The following is a 20,964-nucleotide window of genomic DNA, read 5'->3' as shown; positions in this document are numbered from 1 at the left end:
TAACATAGAACTTGAAACTGTGACTGCTGAATCACCTGAAAGGATGACAGAACTCGTGTGAAGGCAGAAAGAGTACAATTATTTCACCGAATCCCTCATTAGATCATGGCATTCGGTTCCATCACTTCATGGCATATGGATGGGGAAACGATGGAAACAGTGAAAGACTTTATTTTCTTAGACTCCAAAATCACTGCAGTGACTGCAGCCGTAAAATCAAAAGACACTTGCTCCTTGCAATAGAAGCTATGACAAACCTAGACAGCGTTTAAAAAGCAGAAACACTACTTTGACGACAAAAGTCCATTGAGTCAAAGCTACGGTTTTTCCAGTAGTCATGTATGGATATGAGTTGGACCGTTAAAGAAGGCTGAGCGCTGAAGAACTGCTTTTAAACTGTGATGTTGGAGAAGACTCTTGAGAGTCCCTTGGACTGCAGGGAGATCCAACCAGTCTATCCTAAAGGAAGTCAGTCCTAAATATTCATTGGAAGGACTGATGCTGAAGCTCCAATCCTTTGGCCCCCTGATGCGAAGAGCTGACTCATTGGGAAAGACCCTGATGCTGGGAAAGATTGAAGGCGGGAGAAGGGGATGACAGAGGATTAAATGGTTGGACGGCATCACCAACTCAATAGACATGAGTCTGAGCAAGCTCTGGGAGTCGGTGGCGGACAGGGAGGCCCGGCGTGCCGCAGTCGCAAAGAGGACTGAGTGAGTGAACGACAAATCCCTCATTAGAAAGGTCTCTTTTACTGGGAAAGGAAGATAGTTGCCGCACAGCTCAATGCTTCCATCTAGTGGCCATTCCTATGACTTGCGTTTGCCCATCTGAAGGAAGCCTCTCAGGAGAGATGCTTGACTCCATCCTCTGGGATGGTCAAAGGCCACCTTTTAGGAGGAGACATCATTTATGGTCCCCTGAGTTCTCCTCCTAAACAGCCCAGGGTAATGCTTTAACTTTCTGATATCCAAGGAGTTATCCTAAATCAGTGTGACATTTCAACTACACTCAATTTGAAGCTATCCCGGCAACACTCTGGAAAAGTATATCCTTTTCACTTCTGTTTTGAATCTTAACTTTATTTATCCAAATAGATTTTTCTTTTTTAAAAAGAGACAGGTGGGGGAGAGAGGGAGGAAAAGAAAAGTAGACAACAAATGTATGTTCTCTGAAGCTACAACTTCATTAAGTCAAGAGTGACCCTTGGTCCAGATGCCTCCCACCCGGCGCCCTTGAGCGCAGCGGCAACTCTATGCTGAGAACCAAGATGCCAGGGTTTAGACTCAGGCTGCCACCCACCATCTTGTCCCTGGACCAGCTGTTATCAACTCAGATGGACAGTTTCCTCGTGTGTAACAAATAGAGGTTCAAGCATGATCACCACTGAGGTCGCTTCTGGCTCTACAGTTCAGTGGACTTGTTCCCAGAGTCACAAGTCTCATGACCATGGGGACCTGACTTTACACCCACCCTGGGCTCAGCACCCCTGATCCATTCTCTCACTGAAATGCTCTTGGATGAACTACAGGGCACCAGGCCCTGAAGTGGGTGCAGGGGAAGCACCAGCGAGTGATCAGTGGTCAGACACCATCTCCGCGGAGCTTACAGCCTCGCGAGGGATGCACACAGCACATGATCGTGCAAGCAGTAATAGCGTCGCCGGTGGAAAGGGCTCCGGGGAGGATGTGTACCTGGGGCCTCGTTGACGGTGGGGGCTGAGAGCAAGGAGGGCTCCCTGGGGAAGCGGCCCGCCTGGATCTGTAGGACAGTGAGCAGCTGCTTCTGTGTGTGCCGTACATGCAGGAGGACCCAAGTGGACCAAGGCCTCGGGCACATCTGGGGATCAGAAACGGCCCATGGAGCCTGGTGTGTGGGTAACAAGAGAGTGAAGAGAAAGGGGAGGGACGCAGAACGGATTGCAGGGGCCAGAGGAGGCTTGTGCGCGTGTTAGCAGCTTCAACGTGATTCCAAGAGCAACGTAACTGCCCTCCTGAAGGGCTTGAAGCAGGAAGGCAACGTGGCCAGATGTGCTTCTGTGGAAGACCTGCTCGGGGTCAATACTGGGGCCACAGAGGTCAGTTGTGTGATGACCGCTCTAAGTGAGAGACTTCGGGGCCCTGCCGCTGGGGTGGGAGGATGCGGGGAGATTCCGAAGATAAGGAGACAGGAGCATCATTAGGACACGGGAGTTGACTGGATGTGAAAGTACAAGGGAGGAGCTCAGGGTCATTCCCAGGCCCCTGGTCAAGGGCAGCCCGGGTGGAATTAATGCCATTCACTGAACCGAAGGGGCACAGGAGGATGACCTGGGATGGAGCAAGATCATGAGCTCAGTGTTTAGATGGTTATGTTTCAGAAAGGCTCAGGGAAGATGTAGGCAGGTGAGCAGGCAGCTGGGGACCCAGAACTGAGAAGAACCATTTAATCTAATATATGATAAAGGGGGGGGGGGAGGCAACTGGCCGCAGGTGGTGAAGAGAGGTGCAGGACCAACATCAGATGTCTGGGTGTATAGAGGATGCAGAGATGGAGAAGGAAACCGCAGAAGGGGGTCCTCAAGGTGAAACCAAATGGGCAGAATATGATGCTGAGAAAGCCAAGAGGAGTGTGTTCAGATGATAACGATAACCCTATATGCAAAACAGAAAAAGAGACTCAGATGTATAGAACAGACTTGTGGACTCTGGGAGAAGGCGAGGGTGGGATGTTTCAAGAGAACAGCATTGAAACATGTATATTATCTAGGGTGAAACAGATAACCTGCCCAGGTTGGGTACATGAGACAAGTGCTCGGGCCTGGTGCACTGGGAAGACCCAGAGGGATCGGGTGGAGAGGGAGGTGGGAGGGGGGACTGGGATGGGGAATACATGTAAATCCATGGCTAATTCATTTCAATGTATAACAAAAACTATTGTAATGATGTAAAGTAATTAGCCTCCAACTAATAAAAATAAAAAAATAAAATTAAAAAAAAAAAAAAAAAAAAAAGAGGAGTGTGTTCTCCTCTGCTGACTGGGGGTGGGAAGCCAGATACATGGAGACTGAACAAGAGAGAGGATGCAATTCAGTAACAAAAAAAGCAAACAACCTAATCAAAAAACGGGGGAAGACCTAAATAGACAGTTCTCCAAAGGAGACATACCAATGATCAAAAAGCACATGAAAAGATGCTCAAAATCATCAGTTATTAGAGAAATGCAAGTCCAAACTACAATGAGGTATCAACTCAAAGCAGTCAGAATGGCCATCATAAAAAAAAATCTACAAACAAATGCTGGAGAGGAGGTGGAGAAAAGGGAGCCCTCCTAAACTGCTGGTGGGAATGTAAATTGGTACAGCTGCTATGGAAAACAGTATGGAGGGAAGTTCCTTAAAAAACTAAAAAAAAAAAAAAAAAAAAAATAGAGCTACCATATAATCCAACAGTCCCATTCCTGGGCATATGCTCAGAGAAAACCATAATTCAAAAAGATACATATACTCCAATGTCCATAGCAGCACTATTTACAATATCCAAGACATTAAATATTAAGTGCCCATCAACAGAGAAATGGATAAAGATGTAGAATTATTAAATATATATACACACACACATATATACACAGTAATGGAATATTAGCAAAAAAAAGGACAAAAAAATTACCATTTGTAGCAACATGAATGGATCTAGAGAATGTCATACTGAGTGAAGTAAGTCAGACACAGGCAGCTATCATATTTTATCACTTATACATGGAATCTAAAAAAGGGAGTACAAATGAACTTATTAACAAAATAGAAAAAGAGTCACAAATGTAGAAAATGATCTTGTGGTTACCTAGGCGGTGGGGGGAAGGGAAGAAATGATAAGTTGGGAGATTGGGATTGAAATATATACACTACCATATTTAAAATAGATAACTAACAAAAGCCTACGGCATAGCACAGAGACCTCAGTTCAATACTCTGTAATGAACTATATGGGAAAAGAATCTAAAAAAGAGTAGATATATGAAATAGTATAATTGACTCACTTTGCTGTACATCAGAAACTAATACAACACTGTAAATCAATTATACTTCAATAAAAAAATTTTTATAAAAGAAAGAAAAAGAACAAGATAGAAAACCCAGAGATAAACTCACACACCTATGGGTACTTTATTTTTGACAAAGGAAGCAAGAATATACAATGGGGCAAAGATAGCTTCTTTAATAAGCAGTGCTGGGGAAACTGGACAGCTACATGTAAAAGAATGAAATTAGAACACTTCCTAACACCATATACAAGGATCAACTCAAAATGGGTTAAAAACCTAAATGTAAAACTGTAAAACTCTTAGAGGAAAACGTAGGCAGAACACTCTATGACATACATCACAGCAAGATCCTCTATCACCCACCTCCTAGAGTAAGGGAAATAAAAACAAAAATAAACAAGTGGGGCCTAATTAAACTTAAAAGTTTTTGCACAGCAAAGGAAACTATAAGCAACGTGAAAAGACAACCCTCAGAGTGAGAGAAAATAATAGCAAATGAAAAAACTGACAAAGGATTAATTTCCAAAATATAGAAGTAGCTCATACAAGTCAATACCAACAACAAACAACCCAATCACAAAATGGGAAAAAGACCTAAACAGACATTTCTCCAAAGAAGACATACAGATGGCTAATAAACACATGAAAAGATGCTCAACATCACTCGTTATTAGAGAAATGCAAATGAAAAGTACAATGAGATATCACCTCACACAGGTCAGAGTGCCCATCATCAAAGAGTTTACAAACGATAAATACTAGAGAGGGTATGGAGAAAAGGGAATCCTTTGCACTGTTGGTGGAAATGTAAATTGATACAGCCACTATGGAAGATGATATAGAGATTCCTTAAAAAACTAGGACTAAAACCACCATCTGACCCAGCAATCCCAGTCCTAGGCATATACCCTGAGGAAATCAAAATCGAAAAAGACACATACTGCAGCACTATTTACAACAGCTAGAACATGGAAGCAACCTAGAAGTCCGTCAAAGGATGGATAGATTAAGAAGCTGTGGTACATATATAATGGACTACTTCTCAGCCATAAAACGGAATGCATTTGAGTCAGTTCTAATGAGGTGGATGAACCCAGAGCCTTTTATACAGAGTGAACTCAGAAAGAGAAAAACAGATATCATATACTAACACATATATATGGAATCTACAAAGATGCTACTGAAGAAATTATTTGCAGGGCAGAAATGGAGAAACAAACATAGAGAACAGATTTATGGACGAGGTGGTTGGTGGGTAGGAGAGGGTGTGATATGTGCAGACAGTAACATGGAAACACATTACCATATGTAAAAAAGACAGCCAATGGGAATTTACTGTATGGCTCAGGGAGCCCAACCCCGCTAGACTCCGCACCAACCTTGAGGGGCGGGATGGGGAGGGAGGTGGGAGGAGGCGACATCTGCCTACCTGGGACTGATTCATGCTGATGTTTGGCAGAAACCAACACAATGCTACAAAGCAATTATCCTTCAACTAAAAATTTAAAAAGAAAGAAAAAGATAGAGGGGGTTGGCCAGAGGGTATGTAAGGGCCAAAGGAGGGCTACTTCATATGGAAACTTACAGAAAGGACCTCTTCTAGGAGTGCAGGGCAGGGTGGGGGGGTGTTGAAGACTCAGAACAGAAGGCAGTAACTGTCCTAATGCTCCTGAGAAGGTCCGTAAGGGTGAGATCCAGGTCTCAGGGGGAGCTTCAGCCTTTGTCAAGAGGAGAGATCCTCCCTCCACTATAGTGGTGGGAGCAGGGAAGGGGGACGTGTGATGAGCAGAGGAAGGCAAGCCTAGGGCTCCAGTTTCTCAGGGACTTGGGTGAGAGCTGCACTAGCGGACAGTGAGAGAGATGGAGAAGATCAGAGGTTTAAGAAGAGAGAAATCGTGAGCTCTCTAGAGAAGCAGGCACAGCCTTGTCGGGAGTGGGGACGTGACCGCACCCGTGGGGCCAGCTGGGCGGTTTCCCCCAGCTGTGCTCAGGGTTCATGGGCTGACAAGGGGAGGGAGGTGAACAAGTTCATCTGGGGTCAGAAATTTCTGAGTGGGGATGAAAGAAAAACAGAGGGCGGAATAACTTACTAGGGATGCGCTCAAGCATTTAGTAGAAATGACAGGCTCTGGCGCTTAAGATGAAGAGAGAAGCGAAGACAGAGGGGCAGGGTGGATAAAGAGCAGGCAGTTAGGCCAGGTCACCTGACTCATGGCTCCTGGGGTCACGGTGCTGGATCCCAGTGGCTCAGCCTCCTTGACATAAAATAATGTTTACACCTTGTCGTTCCCTCCCCAGGAAGGTAGAGAGCACACATTGGCACCAAATGTAACGATCTTAAAATGTTCAGTGAATGCATGATTGAAAACTAACTTCTGACATGACCACTAAACCCCCAGGGAGCCCAAACACTGTTTCCTGACTTCTGGTTTATGTCAGGCACTCTTCAAGGTGCTGGGAATCTGAGGATGAACCTATCAGATGTAGGATTTACCCTCAGCGGGCTTAGGATTTCACAGGGGAAGAGGGACACAAGCTCAGATTTCAAAGAGTTGCTCAATTAAATCAAAGTGGGAAAGGCATGTGGAACCGTACCTGGATCCTCTGTATCAGAAGCCACATCAGCGGTGCACAGTTCCCTGACTTGTGCTAGTCCTGGTCAGAACGAACTGTTCCAAAAGATCACTTGCATTATTGTACGTGAGAAATATGCATTGCCTAGTAACAATTAGGTACAACTTATTGAACATTTACCACTGGGCTAGGCAGTATTTGGATTTTGCAGGTGATGCTAGTAGTAAAGAACACACCTGCCAAGGAAGGAGACACAAGAGACACAGGTTCGATCCGTGGGTTGGGAAGATCCCCTGGAGGATGGCACGGCAACCCACTCCAGTATTCTGGCCTGGAGAATCCCATGGACAGAGTGCCGGGTGGGCTATGGTCACAGGGTTGCAAAGAGTTGGACACTACTGAGTGCACACACACACACACACAATATTATTTCCACATTCCAAATGAGGAAACTGAGTTCTAGGGAAATTGTTGATCAAAGATCATTTTGCAAGTTAGTGGGGAAGGTGGGATTCCAATTCAGCTGTGCCTCAGCCTGATCTGTTTTCATAACAAGCTCCCTCTTCCAGTTAGAAGATTAAATGAGGGCAAACGTGGTAGCCTGCAAGCCACCCAAATTGGTTAAAATGACCAGGCTTTCACAAAGCCATAAAGAGCTCACTCCACAGCGAAAGAAAACACAGGTTGAATACCCCTCTATCTGAAGGCACCGTGTCCCGGGAAAGATGTCAAGAGCTGATTAGATGAATCTCTGGTGTCAAATAAATCGTGATTTTGTTGTTGTTTGATACAGAGTTCTGACTCAATGTTTTTCACATTTTTCACATTTTTCCATAAAGTCCTTGGGGGCCCACATCTGTCTTTACTTTCTCATAAAGCCCTAACTGTGCTTTGAATAAATCCTATTTAATGAGAAGTCAAACTTAGTTTTTTCAGTTCCAGCTTCTCTTTGATTCAGATTCATATTTACTTCACTTTGAGTCCTTAAAATATTTTCAAACACATTTTGGCTAATATGACTTTGAAAATACTCTTAGAAAACATGAAATATTCAAGGGCTAAATCATTGAGGTTTAGGATAGTTTGTGTAAGTCAAAGGCTAACTGTTCAGAAAATTTAAAATCAGCTCAATTCTGGTTTTTTAAAAAAGTGTGTTAAGTTTGACTTTGGTAAATTAAGTCATTTAAAAGGTATATGGTAGTAAATCTTGGCTTCCCAGGTGGTGCAGTGGTAAAGAATCCACCTGTCGATTCCTGGGTTGGGAAAATCCCCTGAAGAAAGAAATGGCAACCCACTCCAGTATTCTTACCCGGAAAATCCCATGTACAGAGGAGCCTGGCAGGCTACAGTCCATGGGGTTGCAAAGACTCAGACACAACTGAGTGATTGAACACATACATACACACAGTAAATCTTGCTAAATCTGTTCCAAGCCACACGCACACACACACACACACACACATGTCAATTGTGGAAATGAAAATGAGAAAAACTGTCTCATTCTCTCACCCTCACCCTTGTCTAAACCAATAATCTTTCAGAAAAACACTCTACATGGTCACACCACATGAAGCCAGAAGAGTATCTTCAGAATAAAATGTGAAAGATGACTTAGTCCAAGCAGTTAGACAGATGGAGAGATATTTCTTATACATATACATTATTTATTCTCCAAGGAATGTGTGTGGAAAAAAGGGAAAGATTGTCATTCAGTTATTCAATAGATAAAGCTAAACGCCAAGCATGCAGCTAAGTCCCAGTGAAAAGCACAGATTAAAAAAAAAAAAAAAACAGATAAAAGTGTGAAGAGTATTCAAAAAAAAGGACGCATCAGGGGCCATGAGGATGCAAACCCAGGGAGGCCTGACATGAACTTCCCGTAGGAAATCAGCCAGGTGAAGAGGGGCCATGAGTGGTCCAGATCATGAAAGCAGCAAGTTTTAAGCCTCTAAGAGATTGGTGCATCTGACTATGTCACAGGAACTTGGACCAATGAAAACAAAGAGACTAATCTAGACACAGGGGTGGGGTGGGGTGGATCAGGGAGGGTCTCAGAGTCCTGTGAGGATGTTGAACTTCCTCCCCAATGGAGGCCCACTGAGTGTTAAGCAGGGGACTGTCACAATTAGACATGCATTTTTTTTAAGCATCACTATAGGTGCAGTGAGGAGGATGGCAGAGGACCAGCCTGGGTGTGGATAATGCAGGACTGGTGATGATGAAGACTAACGTGCTTGGGACTGGGGTAGTGACACCAGAGATGGCAAGGGGACAAATTTATGACTTCTAAGAAAGTGGAAGCATTCCAAGCATCTCCTCTGACCACAACAGCATGGAAGGAGAAATCAACCACAGGAAAGGAAATTAGAAAAAATGATCACATGGAGACTAACCAACCTGCTACTACAAAACCAATAAGGAAATTAAAAAGGAAATTAAAAAAATACCCTGAGACAAACAACAATGAAGACACACCACACAAAATCTACGGATGCAATAAAAGGAGTTCTTAGAGGGAAGTTCATAGTGACATAGGTCTTCACAAGAGAACTCTCCAACAACCAAACCTGCCACTGAAAAGGGCTAGAAAAAGAAAAACAAGCAAAACCTAAAGTCAACAGAAGGAAAGAAATAATAGAGATCAGGGAGGAAATAAATAAAACAGAGATTAAAAAACAGTAGAAAAAAAATCAATTAAACCAAGAGCTGGTTCTTTGAGAGGGTAAACACAACTGACAGACCTGTGATCCGACTCACCAAGGAGAAAAGAGAGAGACCCAAATAAGCAAAATGAAAATGAAGAAATCTCAACTAATAGTGCAGAAATAGAAAAAACCATAAGAACATACTGTGAACAAATTTGACAACCTAGAAGAAGTTGAAAAAACTTTCTAGAAACATATAGTCCATCAAAATTAAATCAAGAAGAAATAAATCATTTGAACAGGTCAATCACTAGAAGTAAAATGGTATTTGTAATTTTTTTTTTAACTCCATATAAAAAAAGTCCAGGAACAGATGGCTTCACAGGTGAATTCTACCAGGGATACAAAGAAGAACTTACACTGATTCTTCTCAAACTCTTCTAAAAGACTGAAGAGGAAGGAACACTCCCAAAAACATTCTATGAAGCCACTATCACCCTGATTAAGATACCACCAAAAAAGAAAATTATGGTCAATACTTTTGATGAATATAGTTGCAGAAATTCTCAACAAAATATCAGCAAACCAAGTTCCGCAAGATATAAAAATATCATACATAAAAATATCATAAGGTGAGTGCAGAGACAAAGAGAACGAGCTGGGCGGTCAGGCAAGAAAAGAAAACTTCTTAGAGGGAAAACAAGAGGGTGACTGGCCCTTGAGAAGAGCCAGTGTCCTCCCTTTCTGACGGGTCTTTCTTAAACCCCGCCAGTGAAAAATTCTCTGAAGGGATGGTTAATTTTTAGCCTGTAGTTGAGTCCTGCGGTCACGTAGCTGGAGGTCTAGAATCTGGTGGTCACATAGCCTTGAGAAGGTAGGCATCAGCGGGAAAATAGAATGTCATTTCGGCAGTTTGGTCAGTTGCAAGGGTCGCTGTGACTTTATTCAACATAATGAGCCATTTCAACTATGAGCCCCCATGTAGGTCCTATCAATGAGCAGGTGGGATTCATCCCAAGTTCACAAGCATGGTTCAACACATGCAAATTAATCAATGTAACATACCACATTAACAAAAGAAAAGTAAAAAAACCCCACATGATCATCTCGATAGATGCAGAAAAAACCTGACAAATTTCAACATCCATTCATGACAAAAATCCCTACCAAAGTGGGTATAGAAGGGACATATCTCAACATAGTAACAGCCATTTAGGACACACTCACAACCAATATAATACTCTTTGGTGCAAAGCTGAAAGCCTTCTGGCTAAAATCTGGACCAAGACAAGGATGCCCATTCTCACCAGTTCTATTCAACACAGCATTGGAAGTCACAGCCACAGCAATCAGACCAAAAAAAGAAAAGAAATAAAAGGTATCCAAATTGGAAGGGAAAGAGGTAACGTTGTCAGTATATTCAGATGACGTGATACTAAGTAGAGAAAACCCTAAGGACTCCACACAAAAACTGCCAGATCTAATAAATGAATTCAGCAAAGCAGCAGGATACAAGATTACCATTCAGAATCCACTGCGTTTCTTTATACTAACAATGAAATATCAGAAAGGGAATGTAAAAAAAAAAACCCTTTAAAAATCATACCAGGGCTTCCCTGATGTCCAGTGGTTAAAAAGCTGCCTGCCAGTGCAGTAGACTTGGGTTTGATCCCTCGTCTGGGAAGAGTTCCCATGCTGCAGGGCGATGAAGACTGTGCACCACCACTAGAGTCTGCATGCTGCAAGTGCTGAAACCCACGTGCCTGGAGCCCGAGCTCCGCAACAAGAGAAGCGACTGCAACGAGAATCCCGCACATCGAAACTAGACAGTAGCCCCACCAGCCAAAGCCAGAGAAAGCCTGCATGCAGCAACGAAGACCCAGCACAGCCCCAAATAAATAATTTTCAAATAATCATACCAAAAACTAAAATAAAATATCCAAGAATAAATCCGACCAAGGAGGTGAATGACTTGTACACAGAGAACTCTAAAACACTAGTGAAGGAAGTTAAAGAGGATTCAAAGAGATGGAAAGATATCCCACGGTCTTGGCTTGGAAGAATAGTGTTAAAATGGCAATACTACCCAAATCAATCCATAGATTTAATGCAATCCCTACCAAATTACCCAAGAAATTTTTCACAGAACTAGAATAAATAATCCCCAAATTTATATGGAACCATAAAAGACCCAGAATTGCCAAAGCAATCCTAAAAAAAAAGCAGGAGGCATACCTCTCCCAGACTTCAGACAATACTACAAAGTTAGAGTAATCAAAACAGTGCGCTAACTCAAAAAGACACATGTACCCCAGTGTTCATTCCAGCACTATTTACAATAGCCAGGACATGGAAATAACCTAGATGTCCCTCAACAGATGAATGAATGAATAAAGACGATGTGGTTCATACACACAATAGAATGTTATTCAGCTATAAAAAGGAAAGAAATTGAGTCAGTTGGAGTGATAGAGATAAATCTAGAGCCTATCACACAGAGTGAAGTCAGCAGGAAAAAAACAAATATCATATGCTAATGCATATTTGTGGAATCTAGAAAATGGTACTGAGGAAGCCATGTTCAGGGCAGTAACAGGTGCAGACAAGAGAACAGACCTGTGGACATGAGCGGAGGGGGAGGAGAGGGTGGGAAGATGTGAAGGAGTAGCAGTGACAGATGCGTGTAGAAGAAGTAGCCAGCGGGAAGCTGCTGCTTGGTGCAGGGGCCTCAGCCCAGGGCCGTGTGATGACCTAGACGGCGGGATGGGGGTGGGGGTGGGAGGCTCGAGAGGGAGGGCATGTATGTATACATATGGCTCATTCACATTTTACAGCAGGAACTAACACATTAATGTAATTACATTCCAATTTAAAAAAATTTTAAATAAAAACCACCATATGATATTGATACAAAAACAGACATATGCATAAAAGAAACAACAGGGAGCCCAGAAATAAATCCACACACCAAGCTGAATTAATTTTGACAAAGGAGGCAAGAATATAAAATTGGAGGGAAAAAAACCCCAGTCTCTTCAGGTGGTACTGGGAATGTTGAACAGCTGCATGTACATCAATGAAGTTACAACACACACTCATACCATGCACAAAAATAAACTCAAAATGCCTTAAAGACTTAAACATAAGACATGACACCATAAAACTTCTGGATGAGAGCATAGATAAAACATTCTCTGACATAAATCATACCAATGTTTACTTAGGCCAGTCTCCCAAAGCAATAGATATAAAAACAAAAATAAATAAATAAGACTTAATCAAACTTGCAAACTCTTTCACAGCAAAGAAAATCATTAAAAAAGGAAAACACAACCTAAGGAATGGAAGAAAATATTTGCAAATTATATACCCAACAAAGGCTTTTTCTCCAAAATATACAAACAACTCATACAACTCAACAACAAAAAGCAAACAACCCAATCGAAAACTGGACAGAAGATCTTAATAGACATTTCTCCAAGAAGACATACAGATGGCCAATAGGCACATGAAAAGATGCCCAACATCACTAATTATTAGAGAATACCAATCAAAACTACAATGAGGTACCACCTCACACTGGTCAGAATGGCCATCATTAAAATGTCTACAAATAACATGTGATGTATGACAGCAAATCACAAAATTCTGTAAGGCAATTACCCTTCAGTTAAAAAAATAAAGTGGCAAAAAAAGTCTACAAATAAACGCTGGGTGTGGAGAAAAGGGAACCCTCCTACATCGTTGGTGGAAATGTTAAGTTCAAAAGCAGTTCATCTCTGGTCAAATTGCTCATAGCAATCTCCCATTAATCAGGTTTCATCATAATTACTTTAACAATAACATGAAGCATTGAGTCCATTATTTTTTACAATATAAATTCTTAAATGTCTACCTCTATACATCACAGTTTCAGTTATCTGTCACATGGCTTCCTATAACAGTTCACTGTTAACCAGTGTTGGTAGGATTTGCAATAATTTTAATGGGGTAAAGAAATAAAATCAGTGGTTTTTGCTCACTGAGCTTCTGTTTTTATAATCTACCAACATGAAATGGTAGATGTCAGACACAATGTGATATTAAACAAGAGTAGTAAGCCAAATCCCTGACCCAACACAAGTTGAAAAAATAAAAAGGCCAGCTTCCCTGGTGGTCCAGTAGTTAAGAATTCACCTGCCAATGCAGGAGACACAGGTTCGATCCCTGGTCCGGGAGGATCCCACAGGCTGTGGGGCAACTGACCCCAAGAAACACAACTACTGAAGACCAAGCACCCCAGAACACGTGCTCTGCAACAAGAGAAGCCACTGCAAGAATCCTGAACACAACTAGAGAGTAACCGCTACTTGAGGCAGCTAGAGACGGCCCGCACACAGCAGCGAAGACCCAACGCAGCCAAAGATAAACAAACACATGTATGTTTTAACTACTGCTAAAAAAACTAAAGCTTACCTGAGGCGGGTGTCCTTAAAGGTGTCGAGGTATGCAGGATAGCTCCATACGATTTTATTCCCTTTACATCGAAGCTCCAGAGTTTGCCCTGCCGTCAGGCTCAGGGTAGCAGCGGGTTTCTGGAAGCGACCTTTATCCATCATTTGCGTCATTATAGACTGTGTCTTTGGCGTTGGATCAGCAGAGTCCCTGTCCTTTATCTTAGGAATTTTGGGCTTCACCTTTTTGTTGGTAGGCTTGATTCGGTTCTCTCCGGGCTCCTTTGGACGCTTGTTCTTGGCAGGATGTTGGCCAGTAACTGGTACAAACATGAGGAAAGAACAAATGGGCATTGGTGGCCAACATACCGAGAGTCTTCAACCCTGCAGACAGATCACTTTTAATACCTCTCTCCTGTTATGTTAAAGTTACTTGGGGGGAATAATCATTATTTTCTTGGTTCATCCTTTAGATTTAAATCAAATAGTAAAAATAGACTTCAGCCTCAAAGATTTCGTTCAAATTCAGCAAAATATTTCCTATATGAATGAAGACTCATACTTCCCAACAAAACAGCTTTCCCCTGTAGTTCACACTCAATCTTGCCACCTCCAAGGTGCTGTCCAGAAGGGCAGACCCAAAGCCTCTCAAGGTCTGTTTCTGGTCCTTGCCATCCCAGTGCTGTCACTGTTCATTTTGAACCCACTGTTTAAACTCAGGAATATATCATCTCCAGGGAGCAGAGACACAGACTGCACTCCAAGTGGACTCAGAAAATTTCGAACCATCACGAACTTTCTTCCAAATGAATTCACACAGGGGCATCTGTAGGATGGTATCCATGTAGGATACAAGGCTTAGTAAGAAATACATACTAACCCTATGCTCTTTTAAAGCATACATATACATTATTAAAACTCAAAGGGAATTGCAGCCATGGTTTAGAACTTAGCCAACAAAACATATTAGGGGGAAGAGTATTTTATCACCCACATTGTTGAGAATTGCTGGCAAACAGTGGTAAATAAGAACTGACCGCCTTTGAGTCATTTTCTTTTTTAACTTATTTGTATTGGTGTATGTGATTAACAATGTTGTGATAGTTTCTGGTGGACAGCAAAGGGACTCAGCCGCAGATATCCATATCCACACACCTCCCCCAAACTCCTCTCCCATCCAGGCTGCCACATAACATTAGGCAAAGTTCCCTGTGCTATACAGTAAGTCCTTGTTGGTTATCCACTTTAAATATAACAGTGTGTCTTGAGTCCATCTTCTTACTGCTGCTTTCCTCTACTCTACAAACAATCCTGCCTGCCCTTAGAATGACGCTGGGTTTCAGAAATCTCATCTGTCCACCCAGCCCACCTGGCCATGGGCTGTGTCCACCCAGCAAGGACGATGGGACTAGGCAATTCGTTTGCCCCACTGTCTGCATCAGCTCCAAGGTAACCTCGCTGTAAGTCCACAGAATTATAAAATGTCCAAACTTATAGGATCCTGAGAGATCATTTAAGGTTCTTATGTTACAGATTTTTTAAAAATAATAAAGGAGACCTTAAAAGTTACACACATCACACAAGGCTGGTTAGTGGCAGAACATGAGCATAAAACCCAGGTCTCCTGACTCCCATTTCACTACCTATAGATAAAGTCTGTAGATATTTTGAACAGACAACTACAGAAATCTTGGGCAACTGAGGGTATTACAGGGCATTTTTATAAAATGGGGAAATGTGATAAATCAGGAGAAAAAATGTTTGCCTTCTTTGATGTACGTATTTATTTATCTACTACTACCTTGGTGTACAAAGGGCTTGGGTGGTCAAGAGTACAGAGAGTCAAACTGGGATCAAGAGGTGGAAAAAGGCGAGGGTTACAAGCTCTTACACCAGAGGGCCAGGTGTAAAAAAACAGGTGAGGGGTGGGACCTGCTGAGACCACGTCCTCCTGAAGGGGTAGCTGCCAGGGAGCAAGTCAGGGTCACAGGCCATGGTTTCTCAAAGGATGGAAGAAATGCAGGTGGCCTGACTTATAAATATCAGAAACTAGGTTCTTTAGACACTTCATGTCTCTATCTCTGAGGTGGGCAGTCAGCTGGTGGTCTTCCTTGGAGGGATGGGGGTGACCAGGAGGGGCCAGGAGAAGGACTGCTGGGACCGCTCTGTCTGGATCCGGGCTGCTCACGTGGGTGTGTGCAGTCAGTGAGTGTTGCATGGAGCCATGCACTTATGAAAGGGTTCAAAGTGCTAGTCGCTCAGTTGGATCTAACTCTGCAACCCCATGGAATGTAGCCCTCCAGGCTCCTCTGCCCATGGAATTCTCCAGGCAAGAATACTGGAGTGGGTTGCCATGCCCTCCTCCAGGGGAAATTCCTGACCCAGGGATCAAACCTAGGTCTCCTGCATTGCAGGTGGATTCTTTACCGTCTGAGACTACGGGGATGATTTGCACCAAAAACTCAGCTGACGTGGACTCAACTGTGCGATGATGAACGTGGCTTCTTGGGTGTGCTGCCCTTTGTAACAGGAGCCCTTTGACCTCCACTCCTGGTTCAGCTCAGCCCAGACTCTGGAACCAACCCCACTGAGAGTCTGGGATCAACATCAGCTCCTCGGCTGCCTTCCTTGGGGCTCAGCTGCCTCACTCCTGAATTCCACTATCTCGTCCATGACTCCAGGTTCACTTGCGACCTCTCCTTACCCCAGATCCGAGTTTCTTCTTATTCCCCATCCTTCCTCTACTCTCGTTCCTCTGGATCATGGACCCTGCTGCTCTTTCTCCGTCTTTCAGGGAGCAGAGCTGTGCCCTTAAGCCTTCGTCTCCAAGGCACACCCCAATACCAGCTGTTGAACCTGCTGTTTGTTAAGACTTCTCCAGACCCTTCACATTTGTTTAACCTGGGATTCTCATGACAGATAGGGGTGGGCAGGGATGCCCATGTACACATCTCCACAACCTCCCAGAAGGAAAAGTGTAATCGTTGGAAACATATTAGACCCACAGAAATACACTAATGAAGCAACATCAGTTGTGAAGCATAAGCCTCAGTGTTGCAATAGGTGAAAGTCACTGTCTTTTGCTTAAGGCAGAAAATAAAAGCTTATCATTATGCCGCCCAAGCCATCTGTGCCTGGCAGGTGTTGCCACACTATGCCTCTGAGAGTCAGGGACCTCTGTATTGATGTCTGATTTGGGGTGTTTTCTTTATCACGTACCAGGAAGGCAAGGTATTAGAAATAACAACTGTGTGTAAATTCTAGAGAATTTAGGCAGCCCATGGAATCTGTCTGATTCTAAGCCTCTCAGATCCTGTGTGGTGATGCTATTCAGGAACATCTGATCAGTGTATTATTAGTACACCTTCAAATATGTGCTATCATCCCTGAAAAATCATTTGACCTCTTGACCAAAGAGCCCCATCCACCTGTCCAGCTGTCTATGGAATCAGTCCATGGTTGGACAGCAACGATTCTAAGGTCAAGGAGACTAGTGGCCCACGGAGAAGCCCTAGGACTGTGACTACCAGACTCCATGTCGAGCTTCTTTAAAGACTGTGACTCTTCAGGATGACTACGTAAATATTTTCTAAAGGCCGAAAAAAATAAGAATTTACACTGTAGACATGAGACAGGCTGTAACGTTTGCCCCTACACACCTCCCCTCAAGCAACCCAACACGGAGACTGTGTGCCTGGGCAGCCGGGACAGGCTCTGGACGAAAGACACATAGAGCAAAAGAGGGCCTTTGAGGAGCCTGGAGCCAAAGCAGGTAGTGCGCATGCCCCCTGCGCACACCGCCACCTAACGGGGGCAAGACACCTAAGCTGCCCCTCCAGCCCCACCCCTGGGTGCACCCCTACCTCACGCCGTACAAGGAACACGCTCACCCATCCAGCTCCACCGGGAGCGAGGGGGCCTGCTGCTGTTCTCGCCGCCGTCTGCTGCAGCAGGGCCCACTGAAGCCTTGCCTGAATTTCTTGTCTGGTCTCTAGTCCATTTCTATCAACTGGGGAAGACCAAGAACCCTGGCTGGTAACAGACTTCGTGGCACTCCACACAGGGCACTTGCGCCCTTCTGGGAGGGGCTCTGGGCACCTCCGGGACCACCGAACACAGCTTCTCTGTCTTCTTCCCTAAGTCCTCACCCCTGCACTCCCGTCCCCTTCATCCTACAAACTTCTAGTTTGTGTCTTTAAGTTTTGTGATTGGCATCTTTGTTTGTGATGTCAATTCCAACTTCTCCTGGAATTCTCTGCCAACATTGTATTTCGAGGCTGAAGTTCTCCACTGTGCCCACAAACAGCCCACACTGCTGGAGACTCCAGCCTTAGGTGACTTGGTGGGATTTTTAAAGAACAAAAAGAAAAGACAGGAGCTTGCAATTTCTCCTCCTCTGCCAATTTCCCCTCCTCTGCTTTTGCCACTACTCCTGCCTGAGCTCTCAGGAACTACCTGAGTAGTAGTTCCCCCTCGCCCAGACTGAGGGGGAAAAAAGGCGCGGGTTGTAGGGGGTGGTGCATTTTCAATTCAAGCAAGAAAACAATGAGATCTCTGGTTCTGTCTTTATATAAAAATTAACTTGCAAATGAGCTGCATTTAATTGGCGTCAAGGAAACTGAGCACTTAAATACCTTCTCAGAAACATAGAAGAGGCTCACCAGAAGAATTTTGGGTTCAGGTGGTCTGGAAAATAGTCAATATTTAATTAATATCTGGTATTAAAGCTAGCTTAAGCTTGTGGATTTCATTAATACACTCTCATGACTTTAGAGTGATCAACATTAACTATAATACTTTTATTGTACCTAGGACTAGCGGAAGTCAATAAGTACATATTGCTTTTGTTATGAAATCTGTCAACAGGGAAGTCAACCTGATATGATTAAATTTTTAAGTAAATGTAACTGGGATAAGAACTCTTTAGCAAACTCTATAGCAATAATTATATTTTGGAAACATCTCTCCAAATTTTGGTAAGTTGAAACTAACAAGTTAAATGATAGCAATTCATTGAATATCCAGGCCATTTGAACTAAGATAAAATATTAGGAACATTATTGCTGAACAGGTCTAAATTTCCCCCCCTCTGTCTTCTTGTGAGAGAGAAACTAAAGATGTTTGGTGTCACCTTGAAGTGTCCTTCACCAACCTATAGAATGCTAATGTAGAAGACAGTTCATGGCTGCTTAAGGAAAATAGGATGTGTGTTTTCTGAAAAGAAGGTATGAGGAATGGAATATTTTGTTGAAAGAAAAGAGGATGATTTGCTGGCTATTTCTGAACGGGGAGGGCTTCCCCAATAGCTTAGTTGTTAAAGAATCTGCCTGCAGTCGGATAAAACCGAGCAACTTTCACTTTTCATTTTTCTGAATGGGGAAAGAATAAGGAACAAAGTATGACTACAGAAGTGGCAGGAGGTTTGCAGAAGAGGGACGCTGAGAAAAGAATTTTGTATGTAGTCAGTCTTCTAAGGCTGGATTAAATTTAATTAGGTAAACGGATTTTTCTAAGAGTAGGCTTATGCAGGACTGGATGTGGCTTCTCTTTCTCATGAGAGAACGTTTTCCCGGCATACTCCTTTTGATATCAGACAGTGAGTTTCTGTGCCATTAAGTGATCTGTATTTACTTTTTAAAATCTTTTTTCCCCCACCTTAGCTCATGGAATAAGCATTGTTTCACAGATACCTATGATCCTATCTGATTGGGTGCTTTAAAACTTTTAAAAATTTCTGACAGACTATCCCAAGGTCAAATACAAAGTTCTTCTGACCTCCAACTAACTGTGGGGTGCTTCGAAGGGCTCCTGGAACTTCCCAAATAGATCCTAAACTAACCGGGTTATTCTGTAAGGAGAGGTTCGCCAGGTTCCCAGAGAGCCCGGACAAGCTTAGGACGGAGCTGCCAGGCCGCGGTGGGCACCCGCCCTCGCCTGGCAGGCTGCTGCTGCTCAGACACTGACTCGTGTCCGACCCTATGCGACCCCACGGCCCTGCCAGGCCCCTCTGTCCACGGGATTCTCCAGCAAGGATCCTGGAGTGGGTTGCCATGCCCTCCTCCAGGCGATCTTCCTGACCCAGGGATTGAACGCACATCTCCTGCTTGGCAGGCGGGTTCTTTACCACTGCACCCCACCTGGGAAGCTCCCACCTGGCAGGACATCACGGTTATTCTGGCCCACTGCTGTACCTTGGATAAAAAGGAGCATTTACTGAGAAAGGCCAGGGAACACGCAGCTGGCCTCCTGGCCCCCAATCCACACTGGTCACCAAATCCATCAGGCGGGTGGCGATGCCATCCCAGAGCACGGTCCACACCGGGACTGTGCAGATCGTGCAGGCCGCAACTAGGATGAGACACGATACTACCTGTCTATCAGAAGGAATGAAAAGGTGTATGGTAAAACCTGCAGATTATGATAAGGTCCAAGAGGCTGCACAGGAAAAAGGCGAAACCCAGCAGTCTTCCTGAGCCAGGAGACAAAGGCATTCAGGAAGGACACCCACACAGACCCTCAGTCCACAGAGGGGAGGACACCACTGGCCATGCGTTTTATCACCCAAGCTCTATGCCTGACACCTGGAGGGAATTACAGAGCTTGAGGCTGGGCCCCAAGCCCCGCTGTCGACCTTGGCAGAGGAGGCCTTCGAGGTCTGCACCAAGGGAGACTTAAGGAAGGAGGCCAGGAAGGGCAGGAGGCTAAGAAAGGAAACTTGGCTTCTGGCCGCTCTGATTCACCAACCACCTCCAGGAGACCCTGGAGGGCCGAGAAGGCTGGAGAGACCACCAAGAAGCCACCTGGGCCCAAACCAGGGCGCCTTTTGTCAGCGCCCTGGAGCGGGGAAGGTCCTGAGAGCCCCCAGGGGGTGCCGGAGGGCCACCCCGACTGGCCCAGCTCCAATCTCTTGGACGAGAACTCCCTGCACACCGGCCAATGGGGCTGGAGCGCCTGGCGCGCTCCAGACCCTACTTGATCCATCCTCATCACTCTAGCAGAGCCTCGGGTGTTGGCAGGCAGGAGAACTGAATTTCCTGCAGACGCTGCTCTCTTCTGACTTGGCCAGCTGGCTTCCTCTCCAGCCATGACAGGGGCTGACGGATGGCCTAAGGGAAGGTGTTTTATATCACCCCTTGCCTGTGGGATCAGGTCTATCATTACTAGTTGCAGTTCAGTACACACAAAATTGTGTCCGACTCTGCGATCCCATGGACTGTAGCCCACCAGGTTCCTCTGTCCATGGAATTCTCCAGGCAAGGATACTGGAGTGGGTTGCCATTCCCTTCTCC

The 20,964-nt window shown here is 44.3% G+C and overlaps 1 protein-coding gene across 3 annotated transcripts in view; it reads right to left on the bottom strand.

Moving 5' to 3' along the window:
* Positions 1 to 20,964, bottom strand: part of PDGFRL (platelet derived growth factor receptor like) — a 78,636-nt gene that overhangs the window by 42,862 nt on the left and 14,810 nt on the right. For 2 of the 3 annotated variants that reach the window (XM_070460000.1, XM_070460001.1), the window contains exon 2: positions 13,698 to 13,995. In XM_070460000.1, coding sequence (XP_070316101.1) covers positions 13,698 to 13,995 — 298 coding nt within the window. Of the gene's footprint in view, positions 1 to 13,697; positions 13,996 to 18,309; positions 19,535 to 20,964 lie in introns of those variants that run through there. The other variant, XM_070460002.1, reaches the window with a different exon arrangement.

This window comes from Odocoileus virginianus, chromosome 32 (genome assembly GCF_023699985.2).
Source record: "Odocoileus virginianus isolate 20LAN1187 ecotype Illinois chromosome 32, Ovbor_1.2, whole genome shotgun sequence".
NCBI lineage: Eukaryota > Metazoa > Chordata > Mammalia > Artiodactyla > Cervidae > Odocoileus > Odocoileus virginianus.
This window is presented reverse-complemented; position numbering and strand designations above follow the sequence as displayed.